The sequence below is a fragment of the Acomys minous genome, assembly GCF_964271855.1.
Source record: "Acomys minous genome assembly, chromosome: 3".
Lineage (NCBI taxonomy): Eukaryota > Metazoa > Chordata > Mammalia > Rodentia > Muridae > Acomys > Acomys minous.
This window is the reverse complement of record NC_140485.1, coordinates 138,461,615-138,479,899: the sequence shown is the minus strand read 5'-3', so window position 1 is coordinate 138,479,899 and position 18,285 is coordinate 138,461,615. Positions and strand designations below refer to the sequence as shown.

At 49.2% G+C, this 18,285-nt stretch overlaps 1 protein-coding gene across 1 annotated transcript in view; it reads right to left on the bottom strand.

Moving 5' to 3' along the window:
• Positions 1 to 18,285, bottom strand: part of IGF2R (insulin like growth factor 2 receptor) — a 102,648-nt gene that overhangs the window by 15,813 nt on the left and 68,550 nt on the right. Inside the window, exons 20-35 of the mRNA XM_084775864.1 lie at positions 18,089 to 18,190; positions 16,639 to 16,740; positions 14,662 to 14,857; positions 10,904 to 11,068; positions 10,234 to 10,377; positions 9,969 to 10,144; positions 9,619 to 9,706; positions 8,710 to 8,925; positions 7,362 to 7,492; positions 7,128 to 7,225; positions 3,992 to 4,128; positions 2,956 to 3,146; positions 1,827 to 1,953; positions 1,167 to 1,286; positions 729 to 985; positions 162 to 380 (exon numbers count right to left, since the gene is read on the bottom strand). Coding sequence (XP_084631990.1) covers positions 162 to 380; positions 729 to 985; positions 1,167 to 1,286; positions 1,827 to 1,953; positions 2,956 to 3,146; positions 3,992 to 4,128; positions 7,128 to 7,225; positions 7,362 to 7,492; positions 8,710 to 8,925; positions 9,619 to 9,706; positions 9,969 to 10,144; positions 10,234 to 10,377; positions 10,904 to 11,068; positions 14,662 to 14,857; positions 16,639 to 16,740; positions 18,089 to 18,190 — 2,469 coding nt within the window. The remainder of the gene's footprint in view (positions 1 to 161; positions 381 to 728; positions 986 to 1,166; positions 1,287 to 1,826; positions 1,954 to 2,955; positions 3,147 to 3,991; positions 4,129 to 7,127; positions 7,226 to 7,361; positions 7,493 to 8,709; positions 8,926 to 9,618; positions 9,707 to 9,968; positions 10,145 to 10,233; positions 10,378 to 10,903; positions 11,069 to 14,661; positions 14,858 to 16,638; positions 16,741 to 18,088; positions 18,191 to 18,285) is intronic.

The window sequence follows — 18,285 nt, the reverse complement described above, 5'->3', positions numbered from 1 at the left end:
GGCCAGCACTATTGGGTGGCAGCTCCACACATACTCTCACACTGTCTGAGCCTATACTCTCTATCCTTTTTGCTTGCGCACTCCTGGAAGCACAATGCACAGTGCCCAGGCTATGACTGGAAACTTGCAAAGATTCACAACTGCTGACTTTGTGCACTTACTATAGGGGGCCCGTTCACGGGGACTTTGCAGACTGCGGCACCTGCAGGGCAGGCCACTCCATGCATGGGATTCAGTGGCTGGCAGATGTTGATGTAGAAGTCAGGGGTGGTATCAGAAGTGTCATCCTCACTTTCGTCATATGCTTCATAGCCACCAGTGCGGTGGATGAGCGGGGACAGGTCAATAATTGAGCTTCCGTTCCGCACAGTACATTCCGTCTGTGAAAAGTAAAGACTACATTTCAGTCTGTGAGTCGTTTTTCTCCAGTGACCACAAGAACTTAAAAAGCTAATCCCAGGTACAGATTAAACATGTCTACAGTCCCAGCACTCAATGGGCTGAGGCAGGAGGATTATCACAAGTTCAAGGCTAGCCTGGACTACACAGTGAGTGGAAAATCAGCTTAAGATATAGTGTGAGGCTTCTACCCCCAAGAGAAGTAAAAAAGGAAGAGGGGGGGAAAACCCAAAGGAAAGTTGATTAAGGCCACCTAGCCTTGGCCTGCTAGGAGGCACTAAACTGAAGAGGGTGCAGCTGTGTGACACGGGCGCTGCTCTTCCACTCACCGCTTGCTCACAGGCCAGGGGCGTGTGCCAGGAGAAAAAGAGTGTGCACGACTGCTTGTCCAAGGAAATGAGCATGGGCCTGTTGGCAGGGCCCGCCTCAGGCCGGCACACGAAGCTGATGACACTCTTGTACCTCAGGTCTGATTTGGAGGGACACGGCGACCCTTCCTCATACACCAGCTGCAAGACCTGATCCTTGTAGCTCAGCCTCTTGCTGGCCTTGCCCACACTGATCCTGGTCTGTCCAAAGCAGGCCCCTGCACCACACAAAAGGGCAAGGAAAGCACCGGTAAAAGGTCAGTGACTGATTTCCTAGGAAAACTTTCCAGTTAGAACTCAGTGTCTCCTAACTACGGCAAAGGGTGGAAGTGTGGGTTTTGGGAGTGGTGATGGGGCTGAGGCCAATAGCAGTCAGGCAGAAGAGGCTTTGGCACTCACCTACACCAGGGCCACAGTTCTCATTCTCCTCGCAGATGCTCATGTAGAGCAACCCCTTTTCACTGTAGGAGGCGGTGACACCAGCTCTGCCACTTAAGGAAGTCAGGTCAAACAGGTGGCCTGCACAGTACAAGGGCAGAGGGAGCTCAGATTCAGGCGGGCTGTTAGTGGTAAGTTCACAGCAATCATATCAGTGAGGGGAGTTCTTATTCTTCATACACTAATCAAGGATGCTAAGACACTCCAACTCTGATGCCCATCACTTGACCAGCAGTCTCCAGGTTTATGAGAGGTCCTCTGTGTACCAATGCCACCCCTGTGATTCCTGAGTGCCTGGTGCATCTCTCACCATCAGCAACCTGCCACCCATGTTCCTCTCGGTGCTAAGCAAACAGGAAGGGCTTCTGGTCGCTTCCCCATTGGCTCTGAAGGGTGGCCAGCCCTGTGGACCCTTGATGTAGCCAGCAGTATCAGCAAAGTTAGCCAGAAGCATAGTACAAAATAAAATGGAGCCTGCCTTTCATGGGAGCAAGGAGTACAAGGTAGCTGCCTCCATAGAATGAGCACAAGGTTCACAGAAAAAGTGAAAGACACTCAAACAGCATCAGACACGTCTCCTAGGTGCCTCCCTGTGCAGGGCTGGGGTTGTCTGTCGCTCACCTGTGCTGGGGTTGGTGACCTGGCAGTCATCATGTGTGCTGCTCTTCACTGGACAGGCAGCAGGTGTGGGCCAGGAGAAGGTGTACTCACAGTCCTGTACAGCGCTGATGAACAGAGGCCTGGAGTTCTACAGCAAGCAGGAGACCCTACTTTAGAGTAGCTACAGGAGGGATACCCACCCATGCCCCAGAGAAGTTACTTGGCAAAGTCAAGCATAGTAAGTCTTGAGGTGTCTCTATGATAAGGAAAAGTGAAGATAAGGTACCTGTGTGGCTCATACAAGCAAGTCAGCAAAATACCCCAGGGACCAGAAGCTGGCTGAGGGAGCCAGCCATTTTCTAAGGATAGCCCCAGGGAGCCCAGGCAAAGAACTCTGTGAGCAAATCACTGACCAAATGCTTAGCTAGGGAACTAGTACTTGTTATAGTCAAAACAAAAGGACCCATCTAGAAAGTGGGCCACTAATACTGCCACTTCTGGGACATTAGCCACAGCTCACTCCTGGCCTCAGGCACTTCCTAATATTAAAGAGATGGGACACTCACCCAACTGTCCCCTTCTTTCTGGGCAGTTCTCAGCACTAAGGCACGGAGGCCCCACCACTCTCCAGAGTGTCAGGCAGCTTGTATCCTGGGCCATATGGCATCTGCACCCCCAATGCAGATATGCCCCATCATGTCAGAGGCACAGGGGTTCCTCCATGTCAAAAAGAAGCTACTCATGCCACCTACACCTGCTGGATGCCAACACCAGGCAACCAGGGATGGAGGCAACTCAGAAGAGCAGCCCTGATAGGCATTCCTGACAGCTGCACAGCAGACACTGAAGTGCCAGTCTCCCCTCCACACCTTTCTGCCAGACACAGGTAGACAGCCCAGTGTTCTCTGCCCTCCTGGTCTCTAAGGACCCAGACTAGACTCAGAAGAACCAACCAAGCCCACACCTGGAAGTATCTAGCTAAGTGCCTAAGGAGTCAACCAGGGGACGCGTGTACCTTGAATCACAGACCTCCACAACCAGCACGCATCTCAGCCATGCCACCCTGAGCTCTTTAGCTTGTGTCCAAAGAAGTCTGGTACTGTCACTGGCTCATGGCCCACGCTTTTCTGAACACTATTCACATACTCACCACTTGGCTGTCACTGCAGGTGAAGCGGATAATGGTTGATCTTCTCCGTATTCTGTCTGGGCACAGGTCGCCATCCACATACTTCAGGACAGTCACACCCCCTGTCCACTGAGGACTATCCCTCACTTTGCCAAGGTTCACAGGCTTGGAGCCATCCAGCAGACACACAGCTGCCTCTGGAGGGCACGGCTCTGCAACACAAAGCAGAGTCTCCTGGGGTGGCTGCAGTGGAAGGTGCGGTTTTATCTGCAGACTGCTTAAGAGCTATGCACCGCCATCCCTGCCACCCCTTCCACTCCACCCGTCACCCCAACCACCACTGCTGCTGCATTCTCCAATCATCAACACAGATTTGATGTCCATTTTTTGCTCATCTGAATGCTGCATAACCACAGATTGGCTGGGGCAAGTGTGAAGTAAGGTACACGCGAGATTAAGCTCCCTCCCCATCATCTCTAAACACCATGTATTATAAGGCCGAGAGCCCTTGATGCAGTGGAGCACTGTTGGGGCTAGCCTCTCACTCTATAGTTAAGACATCATAGGAATCCTGCTGACTTCCTGTTCTCCAAGCCCCTGTGCCATATGCCCTGAAGAAGGACTAGGCCTACACCATTATAGGACCAGAGTCACAGGCTGCCCAGAACAACAACACAGAAAGGGAAGGTGAGCTGTGGGCTCCACTCATGCTGAGGATGCAGCTAAAAAAGCATCATCCTCATTCATGCCACAGGAGAGTGTACCTCAGTCTCCCAAATCCCTGGTGTCTTCTAGTCTGCACTCTCATCACAGGCCTTGTACTTAAACGGTACAAGTCCCCTATAGGATTAACAGTGGGCTAACCTGCTGTCTTTCTCTCCGCAGTCATACCCTCATGATCAAAAAGGTCACAATGTTCCCACAAAGCCCTCAACATCCACATGAAGATCAATCCTCTCCTAGGCCAAACTGCTCCCTGAGGCCTCTCCTGCTCTGTCTTCTGTCCCAGAAGGCTATTCCTGGACCACCACTCCACAAGGAGAGGAATACTGCTTACTTGTGCCAGCCTGTGGTGAGAGAGACTTGCATACATTGATGAGGTAGTGCTCCGTGGCCCCTGTCCTCGTCACAGCCTCCCAGTTGTCACTGTATCTTGACAGTGGGGAGAGGTCAATGGAGTTGCCAGCACCATCCCTGCAGGGAAGAGAACACCATGGTTCAGGGTCCAGTTAGCTCCAATGACACACCTGACACTCTACTCAGGAAGGCTCAAGGCTCAATGTGTCCCTGATGTGCTGTGAACCAGGCTTTCCATTCTGCATAGGACTTCTCTCTGTATTATACAGAGCAAGCAAACACAGCCTTGAAAAGACTGCCTACACACAGGCCAATGAGAATTGTAAATCAGTGGCCAAAGAAGCCACCAACTGGCATTCAGAACATAAGCACTAACGGCCATTTCTAGAAGCTGCTGCACCAGGCCGCCTGTCTAGATCTGAGAAGTGAGTGTGAGTTTGTGTGGACCTTCTGCTGTCTGATGGTCCAGCACTACACACCTACACACAGGAAGCTAAGGAAAAGTGGCCACGTGCCACATGCAAGACAATGTGAGTGAGTCAGGTCACACTGGCTGCCACTGGCCCCATGTCGAGGTCCAGCTGAGGGCAGGTGAGCACTAGCTGAGGGGTCTCTATAATCAAAGGACAATGAAAGAACCTATTATTCACTGAAAAGTAAAGGCTAAGCCAGATTGAAAAGAGCCATTTTACACAGTTTATACACGTTCTTAAGAAAAAAAAACAGGTAAGTTCTATTTTTAAAATATTAGCTAACTAAAGAAGCTGAATGGGGTGGAGAAGGGCGAGCAAGGAAGAAGGATGTAAGTTTGGGCTCGGCTGGCATTGTAGACGGGCAGCCGAGGAGAGCCCTTTCCTCGGAGGTGTGGGGAGTACGCCTGCTCACCTATGTTTGTGTGCGTATGGAGGATGTCTTCCTTGGCTGTTCTTTTTTTGAAGCAAGGTCTCATGCTGGACCCAGAGCTCACCAATGTGGATAGTCTGGTTAGCCTGCTTACTCTGGGGACTATACCTCTACCTCCCATGCCACACCCACTGGACATGTAGAAAAGGCACTGAGGAGTCTAGCCTAGGTCCTCAGGCATGCCTGGAAAGTACAGCCTAGGTCCTCAGGCATGCCTGGAAAGTACAGCCTAGGTCCTCAGGCATGCCTGGAAAGTATGCTACCCACTGAGCTACCTCCCCAGGCCCAAGAGAATGCTCTCTTCAGAAGGTGATCTCTAAATAAACCTGAAGCTCACAGAGCAAGCAGCATCCCAACAGTGCATGTCAGGGCAGAGACCCAGTGGCACTGAGAGACTGTCATGTAGCAAGAGGGAAAAAAATGTAGTGTGGCAAAAGCAGTGTGGCAGAGCTGAGCGACAGCGAGGCAGCAGAAGCTGAGTGAGGCAGTGCAGCGGCTGCAGTGTTGGTTCTTGTTCCCAGGAGGAAGCTCAGCCAGGGTGAGCTGTCGACGCTGCAAGGCAGCCCCAACTAAGTTGACACTGTCAAAAGACTCTCCCCTGTTCTACACAGTGCTTAAAGAGTGGTGTGTGGCAAGGACAGAAGCAGTGAGAACACTGGCAGGATGTGCAGAGCTACAGGCAAAAGTAGAAGAGAACAAGAGCCAGGCAGGCCAAGAAGTGAGGGGACAGCCAAGGAAAAAGGAGCCAGAAGCAGAGACTAGTGCAAATCTAACAGACAAACAATACCCAACTAGAGAAGTAATCACAGACAGCAGTGGCCAGCCTGAGGCAAGGGGTCAAGTCAATGGGTACAGTCAGCCCACGACCCAGGAATGCTGCTGTGAATTCAAGACATTCAGAAAGCAACTGTGTGTACGCAGTGCAAAACAGTTTGGTTCTCTTGTCACAATCCCTAAATGATGCAGTGTAACTATTTGTTAAAGGAGGATTTTTTTTTTCCTGACAGGTTCTAAGTAGCCCAGAGTAGCCTTGAACATAAGACTCTCCTGCCTCAGCTTCAAATGCCAGGCTCACAGGTGTGCACCACCACGCCACACTGCATAGGGTGTCCTGGATAAGGCAAAAATGGCTTGACACACAGGAGAACTTCACAGTCAAGTGCAGGCTGCGGTATTTCATGAGACTTACACATCTGGGGGCACCACAAGGGTCTTGGAACCAGCCACTGCTCACACTAATAGAATAATGAATGATCCGTACATTTCTCACCTTTCAAGTGTCAATAGCATTATTGACATGCTGTATGAATTTACTACTCTATAAGTGAACTGCTATTTTAATTGATAATTAATTTCTTCTGATGTAATGTCTACAGAAAAACTTTTAGTAAAAGCTTTATATGCTCAGAAAATCAAATTTTTGCCCCTGGAAAACTAAAGGCAACTTCAAATGGCAGTGAGAGAGCAGGATGAGCATCATGGTGCCTGCTCACAGAACACATGAAGATATTCTGCCATGTGAACAGAAAAGGCAACACTGCTAAACAATGAAGTACAGGTACACACAAAATTACTGGAAATCTGCATTTGCATACACTCTAGAGTAACCACTCTAACTACACAAAGCAGATGTTGCCAGGGGCAGGCAGTGGGAAGTACAGAATCAGCCTGTCCCAAGCGTCTATGGAGATCTTCGCAGTGTGTCCCTTCCCAATGGGAAGGACTCAGTGTGCTCCTGAATCAGCCTACAGAAATCCACTTATAAGAAGAGCCGCCCCCTGATCCTGGCAGCATTCCAGGTCACAAGAAACAGAGATAAAGACCAGGAGGGGCAGGGAACTAGCAGGATAGGGCTATGCCGGTGTCAGCCCCTCATTTACCACACATCAATATGTGTGTCCCTCCATCAAACACTATGAGGGCTGAGGAAAGGGCCCACTGTCACCATGGCCCTGGCTCCTGACACAAGGGGTAAACAAAGGGCATGGACCACTCTGTTCCTCACAGCCCTAGGAAGCAGGAGGTCTACATTCAAGGCTCTATTTCATGTCACCTCTCCATGTGCGTCTGATGCAATCATCCACAAATGTGGTCATCTGGAGCCAATCTCCCTGGTAGGAAAAGAAGTGAATGGACTAGCCCAGACATTAGCTGTGAAGCACAATTTTGCCAAGGTAGGATGACCCAGAGAGCACACAGACCCATGAACTTACTGGATAGAACACTCCGTCACATTGAAAGGTGGGCAGGCATACTGTGTCCGCCACTCAAACAAATAGGAGCAGTCCGAAGTTTCCCTCAGAAACACTGGCTGAAAAGGTTAAGGTGAACATATATAAACACGGGAGCACAGGTGATGGTCGGCCATGCAAACAATTGTTCTGTAAATAATGCATCGTACAGACTCTAAGAGCAGCTGCATGGAGTGGGCTGCCACACGGGCTCACCTTCTGAGTACTGCGGTCACAGTAGAAGTAGATGGTGGTGGAGCGCTGATACACTTTGTGGCAGGTGTCCCCCCCAGTGTAGTTCAGCTTCAGCAGGCCGTTCTCATAGGTCAGCTTCTGAGTCAGGAGCCCTGTTCAAGGAGAAGTATACCTAGTAGGACCCACAGGGCTCCTGGGCTGTGACCTTCACTGTGGCTCCCACGGTGCTCACGTTCCCCACCGCAGCTATCTGCCTCTTTTAAGCGTTCTTGTCAAGTGGGGCTGGGGTTCTGTTTGCTAGGTGACACAAGGTCTCAGGATGGAGCCCAGGCTGGCCTCCACCTCCACAGCCTCACACTGAGCATCAACTGAGTGCTGGAATAAGAGCCACAAACAGGCCCCACCATGCCAAACAACTCTATCAGTTTAACCTCGTACATGAGTGTTTTGCCTGCATGTACATCTGTGCACCACATGCATAACTGGTGCCCTCAAAACTCAGAAGAGGGTGTCAGATCCCATAGTTACAGATGGTTGTCAGCCACCATGTGGGTGCTAGGAATTGGATCCTGGTTCTCTACAAAAACAGCATTTGATAGTTTTATAGCTAAGTCTTTTTATGAGCATGCCCTTTTGATGCAGCCCTAAGACAGACTACCTGCAGATACCCACCACTGCCTAGTTCAGTGTGTCCCACAGATGACCTGAAGAGAGCAAGTGTAGCCAGGATGCAGTTGACACCCACTCATCTGCACCCTAACTCGGAGAAGCCTAACTTAGTTTTCCTTCTTTCTCTTCAGAAACAGCCAAAACCCAGGGATACTTTCCCTGACGCTCTGGGCTTCCTCACTCTTTCTCTGAATGCCTGCTCCCACTTGCTATCCATAGCTGCCTGTCTGCCTTGTAGCTGCTTCTTAAGCCTCCATTGCTGAATATGCCAATGAAACACAAAAGGCACAGCTTTCTTCTCCTTCTCCTGACAACTGACATGACTTCCAGCTTGCTTTGCTCTGTTGTCTTTCTTCCAGACTCTAATCAAACCTCAGTAAGGTAGCAAGATGGCTCAGTGATAAGGGCACTTGCTGCCCCTAGTAAGTTCAATCCCCAGGAGCTACATGGTAGACGGAGAGAGCCAACTCCTGCACGTTGTTCTGACCTCCACCTGTGCTCAGTGATACTCATCCTGCCTCCACATGAAATAAACTGATTCCTTAAACAGGAGGGATGGAGGGAGGGAACAAGCATGCCCATATTCTTGGCCATGTGTCTGGTTGGAGATGGTTCATTCCTCCTGAGTTAGACAAATGTGGTCCTTGCATTAATTAGGTGACATTTTACAACTAAGGAAGGGAAAAACAGGAGTACCTACCTGCCACTTTCTGAAATCCCTGTGGTCCTTTCTTCTCCTGGCATGATGAAACTACCTTGGACCCATCATGCACAGAGCAGACATCTGAGGACAGCCTCCCACAGACCCGGAAGTAGTATGTGTACTCTCCAGCGGAGATGATGGTGTCATTGAGGGCCAGGGGCTGCAGGTCATACACAGTGCCGTGCCTGGGGTCCTTCACCTGGCAGTTGTCTCCTTCAAGAACATAGAAGAAGCCAAGAGCAAATGCTATCACACATGCTTTCACACTTCCAAGTGGGGAAAATTTTTAAATAAAATTTCGTATTTACTTTGCAGTACTGAGAACGGAAGGATCCAGCCCACCCTATGCAAACATCCTATCACTGAGCTCCAGTCTTAGCTCTAGTTACTGAACTGAGACTGTGTCTCATTAAGTTACCCACACTGGCCTCAACCTCACTCACCACCCAAGGAAGCAGGCCTTGAACTTATGTTCCCCCTGCCTTAGCCTCCAATGAAGCTGAGATTACAGGCCTGTACCACCAGACCTGGGAGATTTTACAATTCTTAATTAGGTAAAGACTACCAAAATGTGGGCTACCTCCACGTTGTTTTGTTTCTACGTGTTAAGCCAGACAGCTCTGGAGGGAAGTCTAGGTATATTATCAGATTTCAATAACCCAACCCCATCCTGACTGCTTTACTGGTTAAGAAAAACCAACCTCCAATCCAAGTATAGTAGAGAAGGCCAGTGGTAAAAATGAACAGATGGCTTATGAGAAGCCAAGGATGAGCAGGCCCACCAGCGGGCAGCCCCTGACCCCACAGGCCGCCACCATCACAGGGCTTCCTATCTGAGGCGTTACAGGTTCAGCATCTCTGGCACTGCGTGTTTATGGCAACGCAGGGGAGGAGCCTGGGGTTTACCTTCCTCTCTGACCACAGGACAGGCCTCCACGGTTCTCCACACAAACACGTACTCACAGTTGTTCAGGAACTGGAACGTGGGTGACCCCTGCAACAGAAGCCGACAGTTTGCTTTGTTTTCTACGTATTTAACAAAAACAAGGAAGATATCCAACCTTTCACTTGCTTAAGCCAAGCATTCAGTATTTATGGGATTATCTCAAGCCTGAGGAAAACAGTATACTCTAGTCAAATTCTAACAATGCTCCCAACCTACAAACCATAGACAAACTTTAAACAACATAGAAGAATCTGAGGTTGAGGGAACCAGGAAGGGAAGGAACCAGCCACGTGTTGACATGCACACTCACCGACGTCTGGGCACATTCGAACATTATCCTGGTGGAGTAGCGCTGGTTCCCACACTTGTCACCATTCACGTACAGGATGCTGAGGGATCCGTTGGCAGTAACTTGAGGACTGATCTGCACCACACCCAAGTTCAAACTGCTTTCTTCCGATACCAAACAGGACCCCACTGCACTGCCTGAGCGAACAGAGTGGTGAATGAGGAAAGGCTGGCCTTGATTCAAAGACGACTCCAGAAGTGCAAGCAGAACAAGGAGCCCAGCATACCACGGCATCCGGGGATGTAAGGGAGAGGACGGCAGACGCTCAGGTAGAAGCTTCTCTTCCTCCCGGGCGCTGACGTGTCCACAGCAGTCCACGGCCTCCTGACCATGCTCAGGGCGCTCAGGTCATACTCATTCCCAGCTGGGTCTGGAACAGAAGGAAAATGATGGAAACTCTTTGTTCCATTACCGCTTTCGCCATGGTGTAAAGGAGGCAGACGGCACGCCTTGCAAGACACGAGGAAACCCACAGGAAGCCTGGTCTACAGAAATGTGGCCCTGCCCCTGCTGGAAAGTCATCACACCACAGCACAGAGACAGAGAGAGCAGAGGACACAGCCACCTCAAGGCACAACTAAGGAGCTCCTCCTATGACCCTCTGACCTACATCCGCATTTGATTTTCTTTTTTACTTGAGTTCTCTTCTAAATCCAAACCATATTTAAACCCTTAACTGTATGCGGGCAGGGGCACAACTGAGTCTCTTCTCAAGCATTTACACCACTAAGAATCATTTAAACAGTGGCAACAATTATCATATTACCTATGAAGCGAAGTATACAGGCCACACGTGCAAGTGATTATTTCATATTCAAGCATGTAGGCACTCACAGACAAATATGGACAGACAGGCAGACACACACTCACCCAGCCTCCTGACCCCCAGGCCTTACCAGTCACTTGGCAGTCCACTAGAGAAGGAACACAAGCCAATGCAGTTTCAAACTCAAAGAAAGTGTTCCGGATTCCTCTCGTAGAGTCGATGTCCTGATGCAGGAATTTGGGGGTTCCTGGGTAAATGTCATCATTGCAAATGAAACGGATGATGAATGTTGTGCCTGTGGAAAATAAAGCCACTAAATCAGCAAGGGCAGTGAGAGGCCTCAGTCATCCTGGGGTGATCAGAAAGCGGGGGAGCTGGCTATCCAGGAGCCTGATCTGAAAAAAGCAAGGCCATGCTCCCAGCAATAGTGTCTGGCGCGACAGGCATAGGCCTGGGGATCTACTCAGATCACTCTATCAGAAAGCGTTCACATTCTCACATCAGTTTATCAATCCACCAGATGACTTTTGTTTCCCGATTTTCTTCCCCCACAAACCATACATACCTACTATTCCCCTGCAAGGCTGCAGGAAGCAGATGTGTACCTTGCATTGAGTACAGAGACCAGGGCTGGGGTAGGAAACCGCACAGCAGGCCTTCATTTTGTAAAAATCATACAGGACTACAAGCACAGACAGGTAGAGCAAGGAGACCACCCAGAGCTCACCACTGGGGGAGCGCTGGCTTCTGCTCTAGACATAACACAGGGCCACATGAACACCCAGCTGGGGAGGAACCTGTCTAATCAGACATTGGAAAAGCACCACTGCTGCACTGGATGTAGACCCTTGTGTGGAGAAAAGAGGAAGCTGGGTGGGGCCTGCGGCAGAGCTGCTCTGCAGAGCTGCTGTTTCCAGCATTCACCCAGGGGCAGGGAGCATGGGAGGCTGAAGGAGCTCATGAAGCGCACTGGATCACAGTGTTAGCCCAAGCCTGGAACTGCCCGCCGGCCATTAAGTGTTCCCTAGTGTTAGTACAGCTAGAATGCGAAATGTTTCCAACTTTCAAGCCTGAAGAGAGGATGATAAAAAAAAAAAAATGATTAAGCAAAGTAACTGCAAAACGAGCCATGCCGCTTTGGATCCTGAGATGGAACAGTGACTTCACCCTAGCACCTTTCCGAGGGCCCACTCTCAAGAGAAGAGCCATGAGCCCTCCCTCCACACTAGCCAGCCTTAGCTTCTCTCCCAGAAAACTATGCAAGGCGCTAGCACCGAGCCCCTCCTACTCAGTGAAAGTGGTCAGGAGCACCTGAAGCCGTGCTCCCTGTTCAATCATGTGCTCACAAAGCCCTTCAAATTATTCAAGGCTGACCTGGACACCCTCAAGGCAGCAAACATCTAGGCACTGTGGTTAATTCTTCAGTCAATGATAATGATCCCTCGCAACTCCAACCACCAGTCCGTGCCGTCTCCAACCTGTCACTAACGTAAGCCCACTTCCTTTTTTGTAGTGGAGCCGGTTCCAGATCAGGCACTCTTAACCTCTATTTACTCTTCTCAGAAGTTTATTCAAAACACTTTCAATTAGCTTTCAATTTTTTATTTCTAACTGCCACACAGTAACCGCAGAGTCACTGGATGTGCAGTACCATTTTGACCGAAGTATACAAGAGGAAGTCTTCCCATCAGAGCTCCTTTCCCTCCTCAAGCACAGTTCAACATTGCTCTCTGCTAGCTACTTAGAAACACAATCACTGCCGTCAACCGTAACTATCCCGTGCTCTCTAGAACACTAGTCCTCCTAGCCGGCACACTCTCGACACCTCCTCACCCCGCAAGACTCTGATAATTACTACTCTACTCTCTGCTTCGAGATCAAGTTTTCACATGTAGGTGAGAACAGTAGGATTTGTCTGTGTCTGGCTTATTTCACTGAACATGATTGCTAGTGCCATGGGAACGGCTTCAAATGAGAGATTTTCACTCATCTTTAGTAACTGTCCACTGTGTGCCCATTTTCTCTGTATACCCACTCATCTTTCGAGGAAAACCTAGGTTGATTCTATATGTGGCTGCTGTGAACAAGGCTGCAACAAATGCCAAGTACTGGTATCCGATGTGCTGAGTCCAGTTTCCCTGGGTATCCCACACTGCTAGATCATACAGACAATACATCTATGTGACTGTCTTTCTTGATTTCCGTCTTGAGTTTTTCCTTATTATTTGCATGTATCTGTGTGCCTGCCACAGTGCACTTGTGGAGGGCAGAGGATAGCTTTACGGCAGTGTTTTCTTCTTACACCTGTATGTGGGCTCCAGGGATCAAACTCAAGTCCTCAGCTTTATGACTCCAGCGGCTAATTGCCTTTGGTAACTGAGCCACTCACCTCACTGGCTCCCGGCTGCTGTGGTTAGTTGTTTACACTGAGGAACACTGGCCTGGGACAATGAAGAGCAGCGTCCCTTCTCTTTCACTGCAGCAGCGTCAAAGTTTTTCAGCATCGGGTAAGATTCAGTAGTGGATCAATCTGACCCTAATCTCCTGTTTATCAGAGACTTTTTATTGCTGATTCAATCTTGTCACCCATTTTGAACTGTCTACTCAAATCCTATGCCTCATGGTTCAATCCACATCCTCTGATGTGGTGATGTTGGTGCACAGCTGTTTACAGCTCTCCTGAATGATCATTTGTATTCTGTGGGATACACTGTTATCACAGTGTGGCATTTCCAACATCTGTTAACTTGAGGTGTGAAGTAAAAACAGTGTGAGACTCAAGTCTCACTGTCAATCATCTAGGATGGTGTACTCTACCCCCTTCCAAACACGACCTCTCTCCCAGTGTCCACTCAGATGGCTGCAGCATGCTGGGCAACCACCACACAAACAACCTTAATCTACTCAGACTCCAATGGTAGATAAACACTGACTAGGGTCAGAGGATCACTCTGCTGCTTATTAACAGTGTATCCTGGGACGTAACTGCACCCTGGGGCCCATTTCCTCATCTGTAAAACAGAAAATCAGAGCCTAGAACAGAACTCATGAGCCCTGACCTCACTCTGAGACACAGGACCTTCTGCCCGCCAGTCCTGTACTTGTACAGTGCAGCAGTAACTAAACACAGCAGGAGGATACGCCAAGTGTGTGGCCTAAGCCTTTGATCCCAGCAAGGCAGAGGCAGGAAGATCTCTGAGTTTGAGGACAGCCAGGTTTACATAGCTAGTCAAGAAAGCCAGGGCCACATAGTATAAGAGCCTGTCTGGGCTGGAGAGGCGGCTCAGTGGTTGGGAGCACTGACTGTTCTTCCAGAGGACCCGGGTTCAATTCCCAGCACCCACATGGCAGCTTACAACTATTTGTAACTCCAAAATCTGACATACAATGCACATAAAATACAAATAAATAAATTAATTTTTAAAAAAAAGAGCCTGTCTCAAAGGAGAAAAGAAAAAAGAAGACTCACAGAGCTGGCATAAGAATTCAGCAGACAACATACAGACAGCATCTTAACCAAGTCCCAGTGGCATACTCTGCCTGCAGGAGCTGTCCACTGACACGCCTGCCGTCATGATGGAGGGCTCAGAATTGACCTTGCATTTACTAACAAAATACATATTAACAAGCTTAACATAGCCAGACTGTACACAAGAAACCATACTGCCTAAATTAAAAAAAAAAAAAAGTAAATTTTCTTGTGTACCTAAAGAAATGAACTCAACACTCCACCTCTGAAGAACTGGAGGTACAAGATAAAAAGAAGGGGTGGGCAATACATGCGGAACAAGTGGCCCAAGGGGCAAAGGTGACCAACACCCTCCAAGGATGCCATCAGAGGAGTCAGGACATGAACTGTTAATTGCAAAGCCAGAAGACTCAGCTTACCTCTGTCAGGGGGGAAAGACCCTTTGTAGGTGAGAGTGAGGAAGCCCTCAGCAGACAACTGGAGGCTCTTCTCCATCCCGACTGGCCTTTCTGGCTTCAGGTCCTTCAGTTCTTCGGTCTGGGTTCCTGCCTCACAGCCATAGGCTGGCTTCCCTGCAATTGTTCCACAGGCAGGCATTGAACCACAGATGTTGAACTGGAAGCCGAACAGGAAAAATCACACAGGCCCATTTAGATTCCAAGACTTAACAGACAAGATCCCTAGAACCCAAAGTACCACTGGATTAAATATCTCTGCTATCACTAGATAGTTTCTCAACCTTGGGGCAGCTAGGTCCTAAACTCAGAAAGGCAAAAACCCAAGTCCAAATAACAATACCTACACAAAACCCTCTCAGGGTTAGCACACAGTATTTTATGGTCCTATTGACACGTGTAGTACTCTGAATACAGATATAATCACTGAAATAGTTATGAGCCATTTACTAGGGAGCAACACAAACCATTTCTGTGCCTTTAATCACACAAAGAAAATGTATACATTTGGAGTCTAACTGAAAACAAAGCCATGGCCCTGACTTCTTTTTCTTTTTCCCCATTTTTTTTTAGGACAGGGTTTCTTTGTGTAGCCTTGGCTTTGTAGACCAGGCTGGCCACAAACTCACAGTGATCCACCTGCCTCTGCCTCCCCAAGTGCTGAAATTATAAGCATCATCCAGATTCTATTTAAAAAGCAGGTATGTCTGCTGTAGTTATATAAAAAGCAGCTCTGAACCAGGTGTGGTGGCGCATGCCTTTAATCCCAGCACTTGGGAGGCAGAGGCAGGTGGATCACTGTGAGTTTGAGGCCAGCCTGGTCTACAAGGCAAGTCTAGGACAGTCAAAGCTACACAGAGAAACCCTGTCTCGAAAAACAAAAACAAAATAACAAAACAAAAAGCAGCTCTGTAGAGGCAACCAAATTGCAGGGCAGCTGAACCGAGCAGGATGGGGACACCAGGACAGACAGTAAGGAGCTGGTGGGCAGTGGTGGCCCCAATCCAGGCTGCTAAAGTTCTACTTTTGTTACCCACTGGTCTTGTCACCTGCAGCCAAGAGCCACAACAGCACACTCACTCCTAACAGTGTGGTCAGAGCACAAGGCAGCACCTCTCTGGTTTGCTTCTGGTACACTCTTTATGCAGCTCATGGCATCTTTCCTGCCTCTCACACTAATGTAGGCTCTGACCTGTTGAAACCCTAATCAATGTGCATCTGGCACAGACCACGCTCTGCAGCATCTGGGAGCAAGCAGCACTAGAGCCAACCCTAACACCAAGACCTTAGACGGTGCTTATCTGAGTGTGGGGTGGAGATCGCCCTGTAGAAACATTCAGGAGAAAGGACAAATCCTGCCCAGTTTTCCAACTATGGACAGTCAAAATCCCCCTGTGCAAAAAACTATTATAGGGCACTCTCATTCCAACTTCCTATTTTCACAGCTACTTTACTGTTCCAAAGAAGACTTGCAGAACTTAAAGCAGATGTGCTGGAGGCATCTCCCTTGTAGCAGCACAAATGGCATCCCTGTGAAGACTGCCCACCCCAGGTACACTCAGAGAACCTGTATGTAAAGTATGTACCCTGGGAAGAGTCTGGCACACAGCCCCAGGCAGCCTCCCTTTCACAGGCTGTCTAGTCACCACTTACTTCCTCTTGGCCAATGTGGAGGGGCTCCTGAAGCAGGAGGCCTGCAACAGGCCAGGAAGCTCCGTTTTAACAAGGTCCTAAATTGTCATGCTGCTGCTGTTTCTTGGGAACTTCTGGACACACAGCAGCAGGCAGTGAGAGGTAACGGCCCCATCTTACTGTATCAGGTTGTTCCTTCTTCTGGTTGAGGGGCTGTCATCTCAGCACTCAGGATGCCTGACTCCTAACCCACAACCACAAGTGACTTGAATGCAGTCAGCAGCTAAAAGCTCAGTGTATTACTCTTACCACAAAAGTCTTTCCAATGCCGGAGACCACGTATCCTTGAGAGCTATTGAGTGGGCTAAGATTAAACACAAATCCACTGCTGGGGTCCCTTATAGAGCAAGCCTATGAGAAAGGAAGAAATGCACTCAAATCAATCTACAGGAGCAAAGCAAACACACAGGCCCTCCGGAAACCCACATCTGTTCTTGCTGTACTTGCCAATCGCTTTAAATCCCCACGGGTGCAACAGCACGTTTGCACGTAGCCTCTTGCCTGTACCAGTGTGGGATGTATATGCCGAGGAGTGAAATTCACCCCATAGCTACTAAGCTACTACATACCAGAGGAAAGCCAGTGCTAGCCCCTAAGGAGAAAAGGAAGGTAGATGGAGCTAAAGTAACCTAGTAATAACTTTTACATTAAAAAAAAAGATCTTCAAATCCTCTCTCATTGCTATGAATGTGCCTATGGGAATATAACTGGGTTAACTCACAATTTCCTCCTGTCTAAGTTTGCCCTCAGCCTCCAATGGGCACCAAGTATAGGGAGCAGTCACAGCCCTGACATGGACAAGGTACCAGCCCTGAGCTGAGCGCCATGTCTATCAGTCCATATGTCTGCTGTCATACTCTGCCGTCTGGTAAGGAATTAGAAAGACGGGGAGGGAAACATGACCCACCATTAAAAAAAATAAGAAATGCACACAAGGTGCCATAAAGACAACTCACTGGCCCAGGAGGGCAGTGAAGAACTCAGAGCTACAGGACAGAATGCAGCCCAGAAAGAGTAGCCAGCAGTTCAGAGACGCTGGACACAAAGAGCCTGGCCCTCAGCAGAGGACAAGGTATCTACTATACAGACATGAGGCACTGGGCTACACACTGAGGGCACAGCAGACACACAAGCTTTATCTTATGGGTAATGCCCTGAAATCACTGAGCTTTACCCTGTGTCCAAGGTCACAGCAGAACACATGTGCTACCGCTAAGATCCCATGAAGCCCTGGGTTCCACCTATTAGGGAGGTCACAGCACACAAATGGGCTTTACTGGGGGGGGGGGGGGGGAATCACAGGAAGCACTGGGCTCCATCCTGTGGACAAGGTCACAGCCTCTGGGTTTCACTGTATCAGATACTAGAATGTCCTAGAGTGTAGCAATGTGACTCCACTTAGCCCTGGCAGTGACGGAGAGCCCACTAGGATGTACCTGGCAGTGACGGAGAGCCCACTAGGATGTACCTGGCAGTGACGGAGAGCCCACTAGGATGTACCCGGCACAGGGAAGGAACAGATGAAGAGAGTTGAAAAAACAAGAGGGTTGTCCTCAGCGAGGAGTAAAGCTGAAAGTCCTGAAGATTTAAGTGCCAAGAGTAGGGAGGGATGCAGAGGGATGTGACACATGGGTCAGAAAGCAGGGTAGGAGGGAACTCAAAGCCAGCCTGAGCATGGCCAAGGTGACAACACACATACCTGGTCTGTATCTGTGATCGTCTGCATAGGGCAAGCAGCTTCTGTGTTCCACAGGAAACTGACCACACATTCCCAGTTGAAAGTGAATATGGGGTGGGTGTTCTGAAAGGCCACAGGGCAGAGAGAAATCAGCAGGACAGCAGCATAGCAGCCAGGCAACAGTGCAACAGGCTAAACCCACTGACTACCTACAATGG